The sequence below is a fragment of the Microtus oregoni genome, unplaced genomic scaffold (assembly GCF_018167655.1).
Source record: "Microtus oregoni isolate MIOR12 unplaced genomic scaffold, Mior012 000003F_ref0000135, whole genome shotgun sequence".
Lineage (NCBI taxonomy): Eukaryota > Metazoa > Chordata > Mammalia > Rodentia > Cricetidae > Microtus > Microtus oregoni.
Window position 1 is genome coordinate 55,703,792 of NW_024543062.1, and position 22,411 is coordinate 55,726,202.

General features: G+C 46.7%; 1 protein-coding gene across 2 annotated transcripts in view; it reads left to right on the top strand.

Moving 5' to 3' along the window:
- Positions 1–415: 415 nt before the first annotated feature.
- Positions 416–22,411, top strand: part of Gpr39 (G protein-coupled receptor 39) — a 205,768-nt gene continuing 183,772 nt past the window's right edge. The window contains exons 1-2 of one of the 2 annotated variants that reach the window (XM_041648332.1): positions 416–685; positions 803–1,620. In XM_041648332.1, coding sequence (XP_041504266.1) covers positions 978–1,620 — 643 coding nt within the window. In that variant the 5' untranslated portion in view covers positions 416–685; positions 803–977. Of the gene's footprint in view, positions 1,621–22,411 lie in introns of both variants that reach the window. The other variant, XM_041648331.1, reaches the window with a different exon arrangement.

The following is a 22,411-nucleotide window of genomic DNA, read 5'->3' on the forward strand; positions in this document are numbered from 1 at the left end:
GACAGGTCTCAAAAAAAAAAATCTTATTAGTCTGGCCCTGTTTGGAGAGCATTTGTTGCTCTAGCGCAAGCCATGGTCAAACTACAAGGCAGGACATCTCAAACACCAGAACCACTGGGGACCGGTTTGGTGAGTCTTAAGTCGGCCTCTCTCTCCCAGGCCAGGAGCTCCCTCCAGCTTCCCAGGCACCACTTCTATTCGGCTAGCCGGTCCCAAGAAACCTCAAAGGTTGGTCTGGAGGCTTGCTGCAAGGGTGAAGAGGGAGGTGCGGCTGTTCGGTTTCCTGCCACAATCTCTGGGTTGAGTCAGGCCGGCGGCTGGGCTGGTCCTGCAGCAGGCACGCTGAACAGAAAGGGCTGTGGTTAATGATTGACCCGTGGGAGACCTCTCGGCTTCCCTCCTGGAAGGCGACCGGGAGGCCCGTGCCAGGGACCTGGAAGGGTGAGGAGGAGCTACAGCCAGGCAAAGTACTGCGGGTCTCACTCTGAGTTGGGTACGGAGGTCAGAGCCTTCTTCCCTGACTTGTTCCTCTTCACTCCAGAGAGCTATTTCCAAACCCCACCACCACTCACTGACGCCGGGATCCTGGGGTGAATTATTCCAGGAAGTTTCAATGAGAAAGCCGAAAAACTAAGTCACCTCTGGCCCGCCAAGCCCAGTGACGGAAAGTGCTGCGCCCACGCTGGTGAGTTGCAGGATTTCTCTGGGAAGAGTAAGGAAAGTAGAGACCTTTGGGGATCTGGTAGCCTGGCTCTCTCTTCCTCATGGCTTCATCCAGTGACTCTAGCAATGTCTGCTCCAGTGTCATCGACCACAGCCATGTCCGCGAATTTGAGGTGGCCACTTGGATCAAAATCACCCTCATCTTGGTGTACCTGATCATCTTCGTGGTGGGCATCTTGGGCAACAGCGTCACCATCAGGGTCACGCAGGTATTGCAGAAGAAAGGCTATTTGCAGAAGGAGGTGACAGATCACATGGTCAGTTTGGCTTGTTCAGATATCTTGGTCTTTTTGATTGGCATGCCCATGGAGTTCTACAGCATCATTTGGAACCCCCTGACCACACCCAGCTACCCGCTGTCCTGCAAGCTCCACACGTTCCTCTTTGAGGCATGCAGCTACGCCACCTTGTTGCACGTGCTGACCCTCAGCTTTGAGCGCTACATCGCCATTTGTCACCCCTTCAGGTACAAGGCGGTGTCTGGACCTTTCCAGGTGAAACTGCTGATTGGCTTCGTCTGGGTCACGTCCGCCCTGGTGGCGCTGCCCTTGCTGTTTGCCATGGGTATCGAGTACCCCCTGGTGTCTGTGCCCACTCACAGAGGACTCAACTGCAACTCCACTCGCACCCGCCACCACGAGCAACCTGAGACCTCCAATATGTCCATCTGCACCAACCTCTCCAGCCGCTGGACCGTCTTCCAGTCCAGCATCTTTGGGGCCTTCGCGGTTTACTTGGTGGTCCTGGTGTCTGTGGCTTTCATGTGCTGGAATATGATGAAAGTACTCATGAGGAGCAAGCGGGGTACTCTGGCAGGGGCCGGGCCACAGACACAGCTGAGGAAGTCGGAGAGTGAGGAAAGCCGGACGGCGAGAAGACAGACCATCATATTCCTGAGTGAGTCCGGGTCGCTGGGGTTCCTGGGACTTCTGGCTTGAGATGCGAAAACCTGAGTTCACTGACGCTCAAGAGGGGTAGCTGCATAAGGGCCTTGGTGCTCATCCGGGTGTGTGGAGAGGCGTCTCTTTGTGTTTAGGAAATCTGTGGTCTGTGACATTGGGAGGTCTGGTACCTCATTTCTGTGACTTCAGGCTATAAACAGAGTATCTTGAACGAAAATACTGGGAGATAAGAGGAACAAATTAAGTCACCAGGACAGGTGAGAGTCTTTGGAAGGGGCGTGTTCTTTAGAGATAAAGAGAGTGACTCTTATCTTCTGCATCCTTAGACCAGAGAACCTTGATCAGGCGGGGAAATTTTGTCCCCATTTTTTTTTCTCCTCCTCCGGAGAGGCTGGCTTGTCAGGGACCCTGGCTCTCTGGATTGCTATTTCTGGCAGGAGTGATCTGTAAGTCTTCAGAAGCTGGAGCTCTGCTAGGCTCACTCTGACATGTGCATGAGCACTCCTTGCTGGGGACCAGGGGTCTGTGCTTCCCTGGAAAGTGACCCGGCCTCAACATTTCTTAGTGCCCCAATTCTGGTGCAGAGAAAGCTGTTTGCTTCCCAAATGTGGTGGCGATATACATATTTCAAGTTGAGGACCTTCTTTGGACGGAAGGGGAGTCTTTCTAGGAAGCTGGCGCTATAGAAGACCCCCGTGTCTTCAGGAGAGAGTCTATAGATGCTAGAGATGTGGTATGACCGATGGCCGAGGGCTTGCCTACCATGGGGCAAGCCCTGACAGCCATTTCCAGCACCATATAAACGTGGCATGACACACCATTCTTATAAGCCTAGCATTGGGAGGTGGAAACAGGAGGATTAGAAGTTTAAGGTCTTCTTTGGCTACATAGTGAGTTTGAGGCTACCCTGGGGCTCCACGAGACCCTGACACGAAATCAAAGCAAACAAAAGAGCCAGATTAAGGGCTAGAGAGATGACACATTACTTAAGAGAATTTTATTGTTCTTCCAGAGGACCCTAGTTTGATTTCCAGCACCCTTTTTGAGCATCTCGTAACCACCTATAACGGCAGCTCCAGGGAACTTGATGGCCTCTTCTGGGTGCTCTTTGCCTAACATTAGCAAACACTCACATTGACGTGCACACACATATGAATAATAACAAAAACTTAGAAGACTAAAACAAAACAAAACACAGAAAGGTTTTATAGCTGTCCCCTGGGAGTCTGTAGTGTGTGTGCCACCAAACAGTTAAAAAATATTTTTCAGCAGCAACAAGAAAAAGGTGACATCATAGGCATGCGAGTGGGAGTCGGGTCAAGGGAGAGATGAGATTCAAACATTTTTCTCCTCTTTTTCCCTTTCCAGTGTGCTGAGTGAAATCAATCCTGACATTGTTTGTTTGTGTATCAGACGCTTGAGTAGCATGTCCCAGGGCTGCAGTTCAGGCAGGGGTGAAGCTGGGGAGGCATTTGGGAAAGCATCAGCCCTGCCTTTTGGCTGAGGGTGGGTCAGTTGCTGACTTGACTTTAATCTAAGTCTGTAGGAAGTGATAAGACACAGGCTTTCACGGTTTGGGTGGCCATCTAACATCAAGGGCTGTGTTGCTGGCATGGAAAGGGTTCTCAGGACACCAGCTGGGATTTCTGGGTTCTTGTACTCTCAAAAAAGCAATTGGATCAAGAACATTTAGATTGTAGCATAAACACAGACAGCTTATTGTGAAAGAGGTCATCCCTAACAAGGAAATGGGTCAGCGAATTAGGAAAGAAAGAATCCGTGTGGCCCTGGCTCCCTGGAGCTGTGATCTTCCGTGAGTCAGTCACACAGTGTTCACCTTATCCTACCCTTATATACTGTGTATGTCTGTGCCTTGCCCATCTCCCTCAGTCCTCCATATGTTAATCCTAATGCCCTTTTCTCTGCCCTTCCCTTCTGCCACAGCATCACGCCATGCCATATGTATTTCCCTTTTATAGAGGGGGAAACCGAGGCTTTACAGACTGGGAGGTAGCTCTGTTGATAGAGTCTCCAGGACTGCATAAAACTGGGAGTGAGGGTGCACACCTGTAACCCCAGGACTGAGGTGGAAGCTGGAAGATCAAAAGTTGACAGTTATCCCCAGTCAGCCTAGCCTGGCACATAGGACACCCTGTTTAAAAACAACAAACAAAAAACATTCACGAGACCCACATCATGGCTAGGAAATCAGGATCTGGCCCAGACTTGTACAGTCCTGCCTGGTAGAGGAAAAGGATGTAAGAGGCGCATAGGCCAGGAAGGAACAACCTCAGCGGCAGGCTCGTGCTCTGTGAGGTAATGTAACTGGAAAAAGGCAAGGGCACTGAAGCCAACACAGTCTCTGTCACCTACTGTTTGTGGCTCAAAAGATCCCAGGAGGAATGGAAAATCGAGTTTACTTGCTTGAACATATGGTGAGAAACTTTTCCCCCTTCTCGGTCCCCCTAGACTTATCTTAAACAGTTAGCTGTGGTTTTAAGAGTTTATTTTCTCAAACTTGTCTTTATATGTGTGTGTGCATGTGTGCTTGTGCTTGCAGGGTCCAGGGAGACCAGAGGTGGGCACGGATCCCTGGAGCTGCTGTTACAGACAGCTAGGAACTCCCATCATGGGTGCTGGGAACTGAACTGTGCCCTCCGGAAGGGCAGCAAGTGCTCTCAACCGCTAAGCCAACTCCGTGTCCCTACCTTTTACTCTCTGTTTGATCAGTCTCTGATTTTGGTTTTTTCCTGTGGAGATGACAGTTCATTTCCCAGTAGGGGTTCAGATGAGCATCAGTCTCTACTTGGTGGATATGATCAGAATACCCCAAACTTTTATTTGAAGATGGACAGCCTCCCGGAAAAAATTTCTCACAGTAGTAATTGCTGCAAATGAGTTCCTCATCGCTCTCCTTTCTTTCCCTTTCTGATTTCTCCTTATTTTTCCTAACAGCTATGTATTAATCACCTACTGGCTTCCAGCGTAGACGTCCCTGACAGACAATCAGGTACTCAGTGTGTGATAAGAGCTGGAGAAATTTGCCATTTGTATTTAGCCCATCTTCTCGGTGGTAGGTTTTCAACGCAGTACTTGCAAATGCTGCCACCCCTCCCCGGTCTGTTTCAAAGAACTTTTTAAAAATAGGAGCCCCACTAATTAACTCAAGTTAGGGAGTAAATTAATGAAGTGAGGAGGAGGGAAGCATGGCTTACATCCATCCGATTAATACGAGGCAATTTGCTTTGTGGGTTTCATAAACTTGCGCTTCAGGGCATTTTTAACCCAGAACAAATGAACATATAAATTGTTTACAAACCACTGAACTTAACATAGTGATTTAGCTGTCTTTTTAGTATTTCATATAACAGATGGATCAAATGAGAATAAATATTTGCTCAATTCAAACATATTTTGAATTTAATAGGAAATGTAAATGACGACAAAACACAATATGTCTTTGGAGCACTTGAAGCAATAAAAAATCAATTAAGGTTTTCCCTCCTCATTGTTAAAAATTCTAACTTCTGTATAATGGAGCCAAAATTCATAAACCCAAGAAAGATGAGGAAGCCTTTGTAGCAATTATTAGTTTTCTTTTCTGCATCTTTTTGGGTTACCCCCGCCCCTGCATTGTGTGTTGGGCTGGTAAGTAATGAGAACAAATGAGGGAGTCTGGGGAAAGAAACAGCGCTGCCATGCCTACTAGGTTGCAGGCAATTTGCAGGATAAACCCTAATAATGCAAAAGTGCCTGTTCCTGAAAACCTGTGCTGCCCCCAACTTCATCCCTCCCTCCCTTTCTTCCTTCAGGGCTTCCCTCGCTTCCTCCCTCCCTCCCTCCCTCCCTCCCTCCCTCCCTCCCTCCCTCCTTTTCTTCTTCCCATCTGTGTGTGACATGTATTGTGAACATACATGGACCATTCACATGGGGCACTTAGATGCAGGCAGGTACTCATACACATAAAAATAAAGACATTTTTAAAAGTGCAAATAGAAAATCTATCAAGGCAGCAGCTTCCATGTAACCCCCAGGGTACATTCGAACACAGAAATTGAGCTGTAAACTGTGTTACAGAATATTATGCAATCAATGAAAGGGCACCAAAGAAACCCATGAATCAAATGTGTCCAGCCGTTCATGACAGTGAGAGTTTATCTGACTTAGACTATGTACTCATGAAGGAACAGAACATTGACAAGGATAACCCCATGACAGGTGCTTCAGAAAGAGTGATCTGGATGAAACAACACAAAGGAGAAAGCCAGTCTGTGGTATATTTGTTAAAATAATTATTTTATTTAGAGCACGTGCATGTGCGTGTGCATGTGTGTGTGTGTGTGTGTGTGTTTACTTGTGCCCAGGGAGGCCAGAAGAGGATATCAGATGCTCTGGAACTGAAGTTACAGGCACTTGTAAATCAACATACGTGGGGAGTCAGGAAATGGATTTGGATCCTCTGCGAGAGCAGCCAGTGCTCTTAACCACTGAACCATCTCTCTAGCCTCTATTTAGTTTCTGTTTGAGACAGACCTCAAGTAGCACAGGCTGACCTTGAACGCACTAATTAGCTGAAGTCGCTCTTCAGTGTCTGGTCCTCTTCCTCTGCCTTCCAAGTGCTGGGATTGCAGGTGTGCCCTACCACACTCAATGTATGGAGTGCTGGGAGTGGAATCCAGGCTTCCTGCATTCTCGGCAAGGTCTTTACCAACTCAGCCACATTCCCAGCTCACTGTAAGAACATTTTAATAGTTGTTTTCCAAGCAAAGACATTATCTGTAGTGTACAGTGATCTATCAGCCCAGCCTCTCAGGAAATATCATCAAAATTGAATTAGTGACTTCTTAGTGTAAGATAGTATTTTGATTCAAATGCTTGAGTATACCAGGAGGAAGTTTTACCTCAAGTATTCAAATTATTGCCACTCTCTCTTCTTCCCTTTATTGATGTTGATGCGTCTATAATAAATGATAGCTCCTGTTTATTTTTTCTATTTGTGAAATCCATCATAAATTGCAAATTTCCTGTGATCAGCCTGATAGACAAATACAATAATGCTGCTTTATTTGTATAATCAGGCTGGGTCGGAGATTTCATTTCTCTGTCAGAGACACACATAGCATTTGAGGAGGGTAATATTGGAATCTTGGGCCCCATTCATTAGCATGCCTGTTCATCTGTCTTTGTGGCATGCTTCGTGGGGGCTACCAGAGTATTATCGGGGTGTAGGTGCCTTGGTTGAGCAAAACACCCAGCTTATTAATGCCCAAACTGTGCAGAGAAAAACCCATTTATGAGGAGAAAACACAAGAGAAGAATATTAAATTGGAATTAGAGGAGTCTTGTCCTACCTCCTGGACAATGACTCCTGATCTACCACTTCCAGCTCTCCTTTCTTTCTTTCTTTCTTTCTTTCTTTCTCCTTCCTTCCTTCCTTCCTTTCTTAATTAAAAAAATTTTCCTGGTTGAGTCTGGGTATAGTGGCGTGTGCCTTTAATTTCAGCACTCAGGAAGCAGAGGTAGGTAGATCTCAGTGAGTTCGAGGCTGGCCTGGTCTATATAGTGAGTTATAGAACAGCCTAAGACCCTGTCTTGAAAACAAAAAATGATGTGTCTTTTCCCTGCTTGCATATATGTGCACAGTGTGGGTATAGTGCCCCAGTGGTCAGAAGGGTGAGTTGGATACCCTAGAGGTGGAGGTACAGATGATTGCGAACTGCCATGTGGGTTCAGGGAATCGAATTTATGCCCTCTGGAAGAGCAGTCAGTGCTCCTAACTGCTGAGCCATCTCTGCGGTGCCCTTTTTATTGGCAAAGACAGGGTTTCATGTAGTCCAGGTTAGCCTGGAACTTACTTTGTAGCCAAGGATGACTGCGAACTTCTGATCCTCCTGCTCTCTCTACCCAAGAGCTGGGATTACAGGTGTGCACCATCACACCCAGGTTGTGCAGTGCTGGGGCAGGGATCCAGGGCTTCATGCCTGTGAGCCAAGCACTCTGCCTGAGCCACGTTCCCACCCTTGTCCTCTCTTTCTGCTATTTCCCCAGCCAGCTGACTGTCCAACCTCAACTCCTTGCAAGCTCACCGAGTTCTAGAGGAAAGTTTGGCTTCACCCTTCAGTTCTGGGCACCCTACTCCCAGTTCAAGTCCTTTAGTAGACGTGGTTGAGCTCACCCCTGGGCCTTACATGTTATTTGTTCAATCTAATAGCTTTCCTGCCAGACCCTACATGCTTTCATCCCGACAGCTCCATTCTCTTCCCTAAGTTCATCTTTCTTTCTTTCTCTTAGGTAAGCTTAGCTCAACTTTATGAAAACACACTTGACACAAAACTAACCAGCGTAGTTCTCCGTTTACTTATGCAGTCGCTTGATGGTGTCTGTTTTTCTTTGTATTTCTCCATGGCAGGAGCTGTTCCTAATTTTGTTTTTCCAGTGTGTGTGTGTGTGTGTGTGTGTGTGTGTGTATTTGTATGTAACATATGTTAACGTATGTGTATGCACATCTGTATGAGGATGTATGTAGGCTCCAGAAGCTGACGTTGGGTGTCTTCCATTATTGCTGCCATTTTCTTTGTGGCAGAACCTCTCACTGAGCCTGGAGTTAACTGATTGTCTAGATTAGCTGATCAGCAAGCTTAGGGGATTTATCTATCTCCACCCCACTCAGCACCAGGATTACAGAGATCCATGCCCATCTTTTCATAAGTGCTCAGGGTTTAAACCTGCGTCCTCATGCTCGTGTGACAGGCATTGTGCCAGCTGAGCCATCTCTTTAGCTTCTTTTTCTCTACTTCATGCCATTGTCGTGGTAGTATTCATTGCAACACAGATTTCAATAGACGTTTGTTGACTATGTAAATAAATGAACAAGCCTCAACTGTGTTAGGTCTCAACCTCAGGACAAATGATTGAGGTGCCTATCCAACATATCAAAGTGAACCTGGCCCCCAGGTTCTTCCTGCATTTCTCATACTTGTTAAAGGGGGCTAGTGTACCCTGCCCCCTACCCTAAGCTCTCCAGCCTAGGGAAGGCCTTCCTCCAGCCTCTGATCCCTCTATAAATAACCTCAGCCATTTCAGACACACGGTTTCTTGGCCTCTTGGCTCCAGGCTCTTCTCCTAGCCCCTGCCTCTTTCTCTCACTTTTTCCCCAGCCTCTCTCTCCTCTCATGGCCAGTTCAGTCTGAACCCTTCCATATGCCCCTGGCTCTTTTCTCTCTTTTCTCTATAGTAAACCTTCTCCTCAACTATGGCTTGGAGCATCATGTCCTCACTGTTTCCACTTCATTCAAGCTCGACTTTGGGAAGTGGTGTGGTTGGTCTCCATTGCCAACTGGACAAGAGTTAGAATCATCTAGGAGACAACCCTCTGGGCATGTTGTCTGTGAAGGAGTTTCCACACTGAGTTAATGGAGCTGGAAACACCATCCTAAATGTGAGTGGCAATAGTCCACAGATTGAGGTCCTGGATTGAAGAAGAAGGAAAAAGCAAGTTGAGCACTGACAATTATCTCTGCTTCCTGACTGGATCCAGTGTGACCAGATGCCTCAAGCTCCGCCGCAGTGCCTTCCCACCATGATGGACTGTGTATCTTCAGACTGGAGGCAGAATAAACCCTCCCTGCCTTAAATCAATCCTTGCCAGGTGTCTCTCTTTTTTTATTTTTTATTTTTTTAATTTATTTATTTATTAAGGATTTCTGTCTCTTCCCCGCCACTGCCTCCCATTTCCCTCCCCCTCCCTCAATCAAGTCCCCCTCCCTCCCTAGTCAGCCCAAAGAGCAATCAGGGTTCCCTGCCCTGTGGGAAGTCCAAGGACCACCCACCTCCATCCAGGTCTAGTAAGGTGAGCATCCAAACTGCCTAGGCTCCCACAAAGCCAGTACATGCAGTAGGATCAAAAACCCATTGCCATTGTTCTTGAGTTCTCAGTAGTCCTCATTGTCTGCTATGTTCAGAGAGTCCGGTTTTATCCCAGGCTTTTCCAGACCCAGGCCAGCTGGCCTTGGTGAGTTCCCAATAGAACATCCCCATTGTCTCAGTGTGTGGGTGCACCCCTTGCGGTCCTGTGCCAGGTGTCTCTTACAGCAGTAAGAAAGATAACTGCTACAGAACTGAAGTTCTGTGGTATCCTGGACATGCACCTATGGAGTTTATCATTCTTCAAACAAGTTCAATCTAATCAAGAATGCTCGGTTTCAAGGGGACCTACATCCTTTGAGGCCTCTAAGAGGACAGGGCAGGCAGGGAGCTCAGTGGGTAAAAGAACTCGCTGCCAAACCTGACATCTGAGTTCAGTTCCTGAGATCCACATGGTAGTAAGACAGAGCGGACTCCTGCAAGTTGCCCCCCCCCCCAAACACACACACACACAAAATAGATAAACAAGTGAGATCTTAGAGAAAAGCCAGGCTGTCACCATAAGGTGTTCTCTCTGAGTTGGTAACCGTTCTGTGCTAATCAGACCCACAACTGCAACTTTAACCTTATGCTCCTGTCAGAAATAATCACAGAAAGAAAGTAGGGCGCGTTTAGCTTTTAGTAGTCCTTCTTAAACTGTTCGACATCATGTTAATGCAGAGGTCTTAGCAGGGCTAAGTTTTCTGATGGGTTAGGGGCTCAAGAAGACACTGAGATGGACTACAGGAGAATAAGGAGTTTTTTAGATGAACTGTTGATGTCATATTGATGGACAGACAGACAGAGGCAACAGCACGACAGCAGCTGCAAGGAGAGCTCTGATCTCAGCATTAGAGGCACACAGCAGGGCAGGTCTCCCAAGAAAGGAACCAGAGGTCACAATGCAAAGGCAGGGTCTCTTTTCTAAGCTTCTCAGTGTGAGGGAGATGTCACAGGGAAAGCCTGCAGCCAGGCTCCCCAGGAGGAGGCAGGAAAAGATGGGGACTAATTTGTGACCAACAGTATCCACTTTGATGTAAGCTCACTTCCCAGGCAAGAAATCTTGACACCAGGAAGTCTGTTAGCTAGAGACACACTGCATCGCAATAGGGCCCCTATCTCCCCGACCCTCGTGTGTGTGTGTGTGTGTGTGTGTGTGTGTGTGTGTGTGTGTGGTGTGCGCACTGCAGGTACTTGGCCTAAGCAGGGGAGGCTAGATTCTAACCTTACATTGTTACACTTTCAGCACACTTTAGCAAGGAGAGCCTTGGGGAGAAAGGAGGCAGTAACATTTTGAAAATATGAATGTGCTTTCATATCCTCTTTAATTTGACTCCCCCCCTCCCCCGAGTCATCTCGCTCAAAGCTAAGCCAGGAGGCTAATGGCCCCAGAGGAGGAAATAGCAGGTACTGCCTGCTCTCAGCGTGTCCTGCATTGGTTTGGAGAACAGAGGCTGTATCTGCTGACCTCCTGAGCTGAGTGGTCATGTTGAAAGCCAGGCTTTTTGATGGGTGAAAGAACCCGAAGCCCTCGATCTCTCGCTTTAATGTTTCCAGAGCACAGATCGGTGCACCAGACCATTCACCCTCATACCCCACCCCAGCGAAGGGCTGGGTGAGCCTTGAAAACCATTATGATGCTTTACAAAAATAATGAATGGCAACCTCGTCTGCCGTGCTGCCCATGGGCAACGGCATTTGCTGCATTACAATGTGGATCAATTTCAGGGCTGGCTGTGTTTCCAGAACGGAAAGGAAATGGTATAAGCATTCTGGCCGGAATGCAGATGTTCCGAAGAGTCACTCGTGTCCCCCTGTAGCTATAAGATGATTGAAACTGTGGTCCTCAGGACACCGGGATTTCCCTGGGAGGCTCGTGCTGGGGAAGAAGAAGGCTAAAGGCGGGTGCCAGCCCAGAGAGGAACTTCTATTTAAGGAAGAGGTTTCCCTGAGTTCTGACAGCTTGTCAGACCACCTTGCAGGGGACGGAGGAGCTCAGGCTATGATGGCTCGGTGATACCCATTGGTCTCTGTTTCAACCTGATCTTAATTCCCATACCCTGAGGATGGACTCAAGGTCCATTGGTTTTCCCTGTTCTTCTTCCCAATGCGGCCACATGGTGTTATCTCTTTTTCTCTTCTTTTCCCTATGACTTGTGTGTTTAGTTGTCTGCTGGAGGAGGGGAGTCAGTACCTGGATCATTAGGGCGGACAGGGTCAAGGCTCTGACTCTAATAGCCCTGTTGGGATACAGCCCTGCAGAGTGGCTGTCATCAGCTTTAGGGAAGAAGTGAGACTTGAGGCCATCAGTGAATAACGCAGACATCTTGGTTCATTGCAGCCTCCAGGGGTCCCCCCCCCCCCCCACACACACACACGATGTTGGACAGGTGTTTCTAGACTTTATTTGAAACATCCCGAGACTAGGGATCTTTCACACTCATTGTGCTGTCGGGGAATTCAAGGTCTCCATTTTGGGTTCTTAGTCTCATTAGCAAAAGAAAAGCAGATTCAGAGGAAAGCCTGGGGGTGGTTTTATTAGAAATTGAGAGGGAGAAAAAAGAGCAGACAAGCTAGCTATAAACCTTGGCAGCTGCCAGGAGGAGGGAGATGAAGAAGAGGAGGGAAAGTAAAATTTTAGCATGCGGCCTCATGGTGGTGGTGGGGTAGCTTCAGAGAAAAGAATAAGCCCATGTTGTGGAGAAAACACAGATAGTGTGTGTGTGTCTGTGTGTGTGTGTGTGTGTGTGTTTGTAGTGTGTGTGTAGTAGTGTGTGTGTAGTGTGTGTATGTAGTGTGTTGTAGTGTGTGTGTAGTGTAGTATGTGTGTAGTGTGTGTGTGTGTATAGTGTGTGTGTATAGCTGGTAGAATGAAGAAAAAGGCAAAATTACTTTGTTAAATAACTCAGAAAGTAAAGCAGGTTCTGCAGGGCTACACAGTGGAAACCCGGCAAGTGGCGGTACCAGGGTCTGGTTCCTAGGAAAGATACGTACATTATCTCACTGAGGGGATACTTATTCTTCCCCTCTCAGGAGGACCCAGTTCTCCTGGAAGCAAGGAGTCCTGACTGGGTGATTGACAGACTCAGCTGATTAGCTCGTAATACGTAATATTTTGGGCAGCTGAGAATGTAGGGTTTCTACCCAGAGCCAGAGGTAGAGAGTAGATGCTATTCTTTTGACTCGGAAGAGGTGGCTTTACCTTAACAATGCTACGAATACTAAATTCAGATACTGTCAACTTTTTGTATGATGATTTAAAACTTAAGGGTTCTTGGTGAAACTCTCTGTCCTAGTGTCACCAAACAGGAGGCCAAGTCCAAAGTCCGTCATGGAAGAGTGCATTCTCAATGGCCTTCAGGCTTGCTCATATCTGTAACCTGCCTATAGTCTCCTTAGGTTGATGGGTTGATGGTTCCAACTGTGGCTTCTGCGTCTAGAACAGGGGAAAGCCATCCAAATAGTGATTAGCCAGAAGTTCCCCAAGCTCCATCTGTTTCTCCTCTTTCCCTTTAAGAGGCACACCCTGTCCAGTTATTCAGTGAATAGATGGGGGTCTTAGCCACTGTTCTATTGCTGTGAAGAGACACCACCAAGGGAAGGGAAGTTTTATGAAAGAAAGAATTTAACTGGGGGCTTGCTTACAGTTTCTGAGGCTTAGTCCATTGTCATGGCAGGGAGCAGGGTGGAGAGCAGGGGGGCTCTGGAACAGTAGCTGAGAGCTACATTCTAATTCATAGGCAGACACCCCCCCCCCACACACACACACATGCGCGTGCACACGCGAGCCCGTGAGCACCTGCCTCTTCTTAATCCTTGTAATCCTTTAAATACTTCCACTCCCTGGTGACCAAGCCATCAAGTATGTGAGCCTATGAGGGCCATTCTTATTCAAATCTCCGCAGTGTGGAAAGGATTGGCAGAAGTAATTAAAGTCCCCAGACAGGGAGATTTCCTGTGTACCTGATGCCTTGAATGTGAGTCTAGAGATCAGAAAGGGAGTCAGAGCCTCCAAGTGTGAGAGGAGTCTGTCAAAGAAGACCCCTTTGCTGCTGGCTTTTATTCTAATGCAGTGGCAACTGTCTTTTCCCCATTGATTAGAGTCCTGCCTCACAGTCTTTGAGGTAGGCTAATTTTAAAAAATCCTGCAAAGGCAATGAAGGCTTTCTGGGCTGCCCTTTTGATGTGAAAAAGTAGCAGGGGCTTGTGTAAATAAAGGGTTTACCAGGTGGTGGTGGTGGGATTCAAACATTCGCATAAATTTTTTACGAAGTAGGGAGATAAAAAGATTCGAATTACTGGTCATCAGATAGGATTGTTAGTGGCCCAGGAACTCAGATTCAGTTTACCCCAAATTCCATACTTCAGCATGAAAACTGCTTCATGAATCTTTTTAAAGAAACGGAGCAAGAAAATGATGCCTGAGCCTAGCTAGCTGGCTGGATATTTGGAATCCAGGCTACCTTGGTCATCAAGGAGGAGTTTGGTATTGGATTGATCTCATGACTGTCATCCTTTAGGGTGCTTCTTCACCTTACTGTGTGGCAGTGTGAGTCATCAGAGTTGTCAGAGGTGGAGTCTGGGACCTGCAGCCCTAACAAGCTATGCTCAGGGCCACCGTCCACATCAGGCCCTTTAGAGACAAGTGCCAAAAAAGGAGGCCGAGGCGTTACTCATTGTGGTCACATTGCGAAGAGGGACAAATACAGAGGTCCAGTGACCTCCCCAGGTCCATCTCTGGGTTCCGACACAATGTTTAAGCAGAGAATAACAGGTGTGCACAACTAATCAGTCCAGGACTAGGTGCGCGCTCTGGGCTATCTTGTGAGGTGGCCTGACAGACAGATTGTTAGACGTGTGTAAAATCTATTTTTGGGAGATAAAGTCTCCCTCTTGTTGGTATCAAGTTCCAAAGCCTTTTCCTCCTCTGAGCAAATTCTCATTTCTTGGGGTTTGTTGTCTCAATAAGGAGTACAGTCTCTTTAGAATGTCTTCATTCCTGCCAACATCGTTTACATTGCGTGGTCAACAAATATTGGTGAATGCGGCAATATCAGAATAGCTCTGCTGCTTCTAGGAGCCTTCTTCTGCAAACCGCCTATTCGCTGTTGAGCTTCCAGAGGGAGAAGATGGTGGAGGGGCACCCACAGCAATACTGAGAGCCAGTCTGACTTAAATGAGCTCCCCCGGACTATTTCCTGACTAACTTTAGGGCTCCTGCCAGTTTGGAAACTTGATAGCATTTTCTGTTTGCACTTACTCATGTTAGGAGCTGCTCTGGCAGGCAGAGGTGCTTTACTGGTCTACAAGGTGGCTGTGGAGCGGAGAACAGTGTTGTTACCCAAAACTGACAGCCGTATCAGGAGGCATGGCTGCTGTGCTAAGCGGCTATTGTGCTTGTTAAATGACTAACTGGTTGTGAATCCAAAGGCATGTACAGGCGGGAGTCAGGCCCAGTTGGAATGACAAGGTTTGTTGAACCCATCAAAAGAAGACATCCCCATGGGGATGGGAGACAGCTCGGTTAGTGGAGCGCCTGCCTCGCTCTCCCCCTGAGTTTGATCCTCAGCATCCATGTTTTAAATGTCAGGCTTGGCTGCATTTGCTTGTAATCTCGGTGCTGAGGGGGAACGGTGGCTCACTGGCCAGCCAACCTGTGCCAATTATCCAGCCCCAGTTTCAGTGAGAGGCCCCGTCGCAAAAAGCAGAATGGTTCTTGTGAAATATCTGAGGATATCCTCTGGCCTCAGCATGCATCTGCACACACACACACACACACACACACACACACACACACACACACCCCTGCAAAGAAAAGATGCTTTCTTACTTTGTGTGGGGCTGGAGGGCTGGGAATCTGCTCTACCTTGGAAGGTAAACATTCCACGAAGTGTTTTAGTGGAGCAGCGGCCATTTGGCTGCATGTGTGATTTGGTTTTCTATTCTAATTCTTTGGAAGACATGATATACTCAGCAGAAACATGGCTCTCTGGGAATCATGGGTCTACTTTTCCTACACTGCCATTCTGGAAAACTAAATATCACATTGAGATGGCAGCTGCATGTTTTCTCTATTTAAAAGACAGCTGTTGTCAGTGTTCCTCAGGTTCAAGATCGTCTTGACAGAGGTGACAAATGGGTCGCGTTGGTGACCGAAGGTCAAAGTCTGGATGATAATGGAGGATTCTAGAAGAGACATGCTGAGCTCTTTCTTGAGCATGGGGTTTTCCTATCACCGAATCTCTTGCAAACTCGCCTCTTTTGGGAAGCCCACCGGGAGTGGCTTCGCCCTCTCTCATAGTCCCACAGATCTTCCTGTTTTGTTGCAAAGTGCATTCACCAAATATGAAGGGGAATTTTAGTGGGCGTGATATCTTTCTGATGGAAAATGAGAAGCTAGTGCCCCTATTTCAAGGAGCACAATATTCCTCTAAATAGGGCATCGAGGTATTGTGGTATTCTTGAAGCTTAAAATTAGGCTTGGATGAAGAGTAGAAGAGGTGATTATTGATGAATCCAGCTAATCCTTGGCTCTAGCATTTTCAGTGACTGAACTGCTTAATTGAAGTTTACTCCAGAGATGTTGCCTGGGACTTTGACATTCGTGGTGTGGGTCATGGACCAGCAGCCACCTGTTGGAAGGTGTAAATGCTCAATTAGAATCTGCATTGTGAACAAATCCTTGTGAGTCCTTTGTCTTAATGCTTAAGTATAGGAAGAAAGAACTTACAACACATTGGACTCTTTATTCCCCCCCCACTGTGTGTGTGTGTGTGTGTGTGTGTGCATGTGTTCTAAAAGTTGTCCTCAGTCCCATATTGTTCGAAAATGGCTGAGCCCCAAGAAACCTTAGTCTCTTTTCCCTAGTGAACATCTTTTTCCACCTTGCTCAGAATATTTTTTTAAGCGATGGTTCTGGTGATGAACCAGTGTCCTGGTGCTTGCAAACATTTTGTTGAATGAGCTACCTCCCCTGTCCTTCTACGTGGTCTTCAAAGAGGAATTGTAATATGTTCTCGGGCAGATTTGAGCCTGCTGTATTTGTTACTCTGGATCCAGGGTGGAACAGCTAATGTTTAGAATGCTGTGCCCCTACCAAGGTCAGGAAGTGAGCTGGGATGGAAAGAGGAAGGGAGGCACCGAGACAGGCTGTTCAGCTAAAGCTAACAATTGTGTTCTTTTTTTTTTATTATTTTTTAAATTTATTTATTTATTAAGGATTTCTGCCTCGTCCCCACAACCGCTTCCCATTTCCCTCCCCCTCCCCCGATCAAGTCCCCCCCCCCCCCATCTGCTCGAAGAGCAATCAGGGTTCCCTGACCTGTGGGAAGCCCAAGGACTGCCCACCTCTATCCAGGTCTCGTAAGGTGAGCATTCAAACTGCCTAGGCTCCCACAAAGCCAGTACGTGCAGTAGGATCAAAAACCCACTGCAATTGTTCTTGAATTCTCAGTATTCCTCATTGTCCGCTATGTTCAGCTAGTCCGGATTTATCCCATGCTTTTTCAGACCTAGGCCAGCTGGCCTTGGTGAGATCCCAATAGAACATCCCCATTATCTCAGTGTGTGGGTGCACCCCTCGTGGTCCTGAGTTCCTTGCTCGTGCTCCGTCTCCTTCTGCTCCTGATTTGGACCTTGAGATTTCTGTCCGGTGCTCCCGGTGCTCTGTCTCTGTCTCCCTTCATCGCCTGATGAAGGTTAATATTCCTGAGGATGCCTATGTGTTTGTCTTTGGATTCACCTTATTTAGCTTCTCTAGGAACATGAATTATAAGCTCAATGTCCTGGATCCAGCAATACCACTCTTGGGAATATACCCAAGAGAGGCCCTATCATACAACAAAAGTATATGCTCAACTATGTTCATGGCAGCATTGTTTGTAATAGCCAGAACCTGGAAACAACCTAGATGCCCTTCAACGGAAGAATGGATGAAGAAAGTATGGAATATATACATATTAGAGTATTACTCAGCAGTAAAAAACAAGGACTTCTTGAATTTTGCATACAAATGGATGGAAATAGAAAACACTATCCTGAGTGAGGTAAGCCAGACCCAAAAAGAGGAACATGGGATGTACTCACTCATATTTGGTTTCTAGCCATAAATAAACAATTGTGTTCTTTAGACTGCGGCTGAACGATTGGACTGCCTGGGCCTGGTGGAAACTCAGCTACTGTGCTTGGGTAAAGCTCAGCTGCTTGTGACAAGGGTGGGTTACAGCTGATATACATATCAAGTTAGGTTACAGTTCACAGTGTCCATAACAACTCTTGGGTTAGGCTTTGTATGCAGGCCCCACCTGATTGACTTTAAAGTGTACTTCTGTTTTCCTCATACGGAGTCCTGGGTTGCCTTTGCCAGAGGTGAGTATGGGAGGACACAAGCACAGATGGCCTTTAGCTAATGAATAGACGGTGAAAATGTGACCTATGCACACAATAGAATTCTATTAAGGCAGAAACAAAAGTGAAATCATGAAATTTGTGGGGAAATGGATGGGCGCTGGAAAGGATCACACCAGATTACCTAGGCTTAGAAAGACAAACATCATGTATTCTCTCCTATGCAGATGCTAGCTTTTAATGTTCATATATGTGTATTTATGTGAGGGTGGGCATAGAGGCCAGATAACGACAAAGGGGCCCATGTTGGGGGCAGGGAAGGCATTAAGAGAAAAGCATCAGAGGGTAATACAACACAAGCCAGAGGAATATGGAAGCTGGCATGTCAGGAGCAGACAGATGGTTTTAATGGGGCTGGGACACAGGGAGGTGGGAGAGAAAAGAGGACCGGCCCCAAGCCAAAAAAAATTTAGAGAGCCTCCAGAGAAACCAGGAGCAGAGCACCCCAGTTTCTGAATAGTGCTGCCAGGAGCTGGTTAATACCAAATCTGCAGGGTGTGCTGCTTCCTGCCTGGGACCTGACTCAGGTCACTGATGATATCAGAATGTGGCTGTCCTCACCACAGAATCAGTTTGAGTTTGACCATTGACCTGAAAAACAAAAGTCCTTACCTGTGCCTCAGGTCAGGTGCATGCTGGGCTTTCAGCTAGCAGCCTTACCTCAGGGATTTTCCAGTTACGTCCTGATATAGTATCGGGAGGGACTGGTTTGTTTTAGACTCAGAATCTCAAGCTGGGTGCAACGCCTTTGACTTGATGGGTAACACACCTAAACCAGGTATAGTACCACACACCTATGATTCCATACTCAGGAGACAGATGGAAGGACCAGAAGTCCAGGGTTTTCCTGCATACTGAGTTAGCAGTCGGTCTATCTCAAAAAAATTTTTTTAAAGGGGATGACATATTTATTACTTTTTAGAAATCTGACTTCCTTAAGCATGAAAAAGAGTAATTGGTGGAATATTTTGTTCAATGTCGTGTTGAAATTTGACTAGAATTTTATTTTTATGTAGCGAGACTGCATCAGCTCTGACAGCTAGGGTGGGTATTATTTTCGGTTATGCTTGCAAGCTGAGAAAGAAAGGGGCTGCTCTCTGAAACGGCTCTCCAAGAAGTCACAACTATTGCTGGTTGTGATGGTTGGCCTTGTTGACTTCATAAAGCCTGGAACCACTCAGGCCCAGTGTCAATGAGGGATGTCTAAAATCAACTTGTCTATGCCCAACTCGAGGTGGCAAGCGGGACCTTACAACCTCTGTAGACTTCAGAAGAGACCCTGGCCCTTGGCTCTTCCTTGGTCTTGTGGCTGCTGCCTTTCTTTGGTTATGGATGGGTAGTTCAGGGGCAGCAACCCTGCTCTGTTTTCTCAACATCTGCTGTCTTATTCCATCTGGGCTGCTACCACAGAATGCCACAGCCTCTGTGCCCAAGACACAGCAGGATTATATTGCTCATGGTTGGGTCACTGAGAAGCTCAAGGTGAAGGTGCTGGTAGGTTTGGAACCATTTTTGGGTTGCTGATGGATAATTTTTTGCTGTGTTCTTGTCATGGTTCATATTGACTGTCAACTTGACAGGATCCAGAATGGCCTGGAAGACAAATGTGTGGCATGTTTGTGAGAGTTTCTCGATTAGGTTAACGCTGGGGAAAGACCCACCGTAAATGTCTGGGACCCTAAGGGCTGGGGTCCTGGACTGAATAAAAAGAAGAAGATGAGCTGGGTACCAGTATTCATCTTGCTCTGTTTCCTGACTGTTGATGGCATGTGATCGACCAGCTGCCTCGCGCTTGGCTGCCATGCTGTCTCTGTCATGATGGGCCATGCCCCCAAACTGAGAGACAAATTAACCCTTCCTTTATCAAGGTGCTTTCGTCAGCTATTTGGTCACAGAAATGAACAAAGGTAACCACTACAGTCCTTACATGGCAGGGAAGGCAAGATACTTTCTAGGGCCTTTTTTTTTTTTAATTAATAGGGACACCCATCCCATTTATGAGGGCTGCTGTTTTTGGGGTACGGTTTGAGGGTGTTCTTGAAGGGTTATGTGTTCCTGAAGCATGGTGTCCTCTGTGCTGGTGAAAGCAGAACTTTCTGGAAGAGGGTCTTAGTGTACATGCATTCATGGAAGTCTCTTTGGGTGAAGAATTTCTACAAGAGTGGGCTGTTGTAGTGGGGCAAGGCTGACCCTTCTAGCACTGTGCCATCTGGGGCATGATCCCTCTACGATACCAGATTCTGTGATGGGATTTCATGAGCGCCTTTACCAGCAATGCAAACCGATGTTAGTCCCAGACAGTTAGCGTCCCAACTGTGATTGGAAGGAATCCTTTCTGCTTTATATTCATTCATTTTCAGACAGTGCCATGAGGGGGTCGGGGAGACCAATGCATGGGCTTTGCCCTTACGATGTAGTAAGTCCTCAAAGGCCACACATGGCATCATCATACTGATGGCAACACTTTGTGGATCAAATTCCCTTCGTGTCATCTTCTAAGGATGTATCTGATGGCCCCGGGGGCTCACTCTTGAAAGCCATTATTACTTCCTTCCCTTCAGATCTTTATCATCATGGCATCTGCCAATATATTTTTTCCTTGTTAGGTAACATTTCCCAGTTTCTAGGGATTACGACAAAGTGTTTTGGGAGGAAATTTTTTGGTGATACTTTATTTTAGTGTATGTGCTTGTGCGTACACGGACATATACACGAGTGCACGTTGGCATGTGAGCAGAGGACAGAGAACACCTTTCTCTCCATCATGTGAGTTCTAAGGATTGGACTTGGGTTATCAGGTTTATCTACTGAGCCATCTCGCCTACCTAGAAGTTATTTTAATTAATTAATCTTTTTTGAGACAAGGCCTCGTGTATCCCAGCCTCAGCTGTGTTGTCAAGGATGGCCTTGATCTTCAGATCTCCCAGCCTCTGCCTCCTGAGTGCAGGGATTAGAGTTTATTCAGTTCTGGAACCCAGGGCCTTGCGCTTCCAACTGAGCAACATCCACAGCCCGTGGGGGAAGATTTTTAGGCTGCTACAGGTAACAAGGGCTTGCCACAGGGTATAAACATATGCACACAATCTCCTGACCTACAAGGAGGCCTGGTAGAACAGAATCCAAGAAAGGCCCCTCCCTATGTTCTAATCCCTTCTCCACTTCTTATAGGAATACACAGGATCAGTTCCTCATCGGTTTGGTCCTTGGATTCATCATCTCCACATTAGACAAAGCCAAAGTAAAAGACTGGTTTGACCTTCAACAGGAAGCATGTAGACCCCGGTGCTAAGCTTAGCATGTAGAAGAGCCTCAGCAAAAGCCAGGTGTTTGTAATTATCTTGTAGTACCGTGGAAAGAGTTCTGCCAGAAGAGTCAAGAAAACTTGGTTATAGAACTTTCTAGGCCTCTGGCTTTTATCATTTTGAGCAGATCATAGTTGATTTCTTTTAGTGAAAAAAGAGTTGAGGGATTTGAGAAGTCTCCATAGAGATGACACCAAAAGGGAGTTTGGGTTCTAGGTGTAGGCACCCTCTAGGGTGGACACCTGTGACGGCCCCTCGATGTTGTAAAGATGTGTAGACATAGGCACTTTGTTGCTGTGTGTGCAGTATAAGCATCTTTGAAGATCCTTTTACACAGGTGCAAATGACAGCCCAGGAGAGGCGTTCCAGGGTGGCTTTGAGGAGCTTCCAGGGCTGGGGAGATTGCTCAGTCGGTGAAGGGGTGAGGACCTGAGTTCAGATCTCCAGCACCCACATACAAAACTTGATGCAGCGGTGTGCATATATCCCAGTCCTGGGGAGGCGGAGATGGGTGTATCTCTGGGACTCACTTTTAGCCAGTCTAGCCAAATTGTTCAGTGAGTAACCCTGACTTAAAAAGTAAGATGGTGGGAAACAAACCACTCTTAATGGTAGACCCTATGCGCAGCAGGAGATCACCAACACAAAAGGAACTCAATGGCATTTTGGAGGTTCTTTGTCTAATAATGTTTGTGTTAGGACATTTTTTAAGTCTTACAGGTCCATTGTATATATATATGTTATAGCTTCTAGTTTTGTATTTTTATGGAATTCCTGTATGTGTGAATGTGTGTGTCTCTGCATCTATGTATTTCTTGTGTTTTTTCTTTGGATTCTTTTCTTATATGTCTGTTTATTTTCTAACAAGAGACAGAAAGAGTATGGATCTGAATGGGGGATGGGAAGGAACTGGGAGAAGTTGGGGGAGGAGAAACAATAACCAGAATATATTGTATGAAAAAATATATTTTAATAAAAGAAAAAAGTATAATATGGTGAGCGATTTTCGAAAACTCTTGAGGTCAACCTCTTGTTTCCACATGTATGTGTGTTTTAGTTACATGCACGTACACACACACATACACACACACACACACACACACACACACACACACACACACACACACGTGACTGCAGTGAGCTCATCCCAGGCAGGGAGGATAGGCTCAAAAGTTC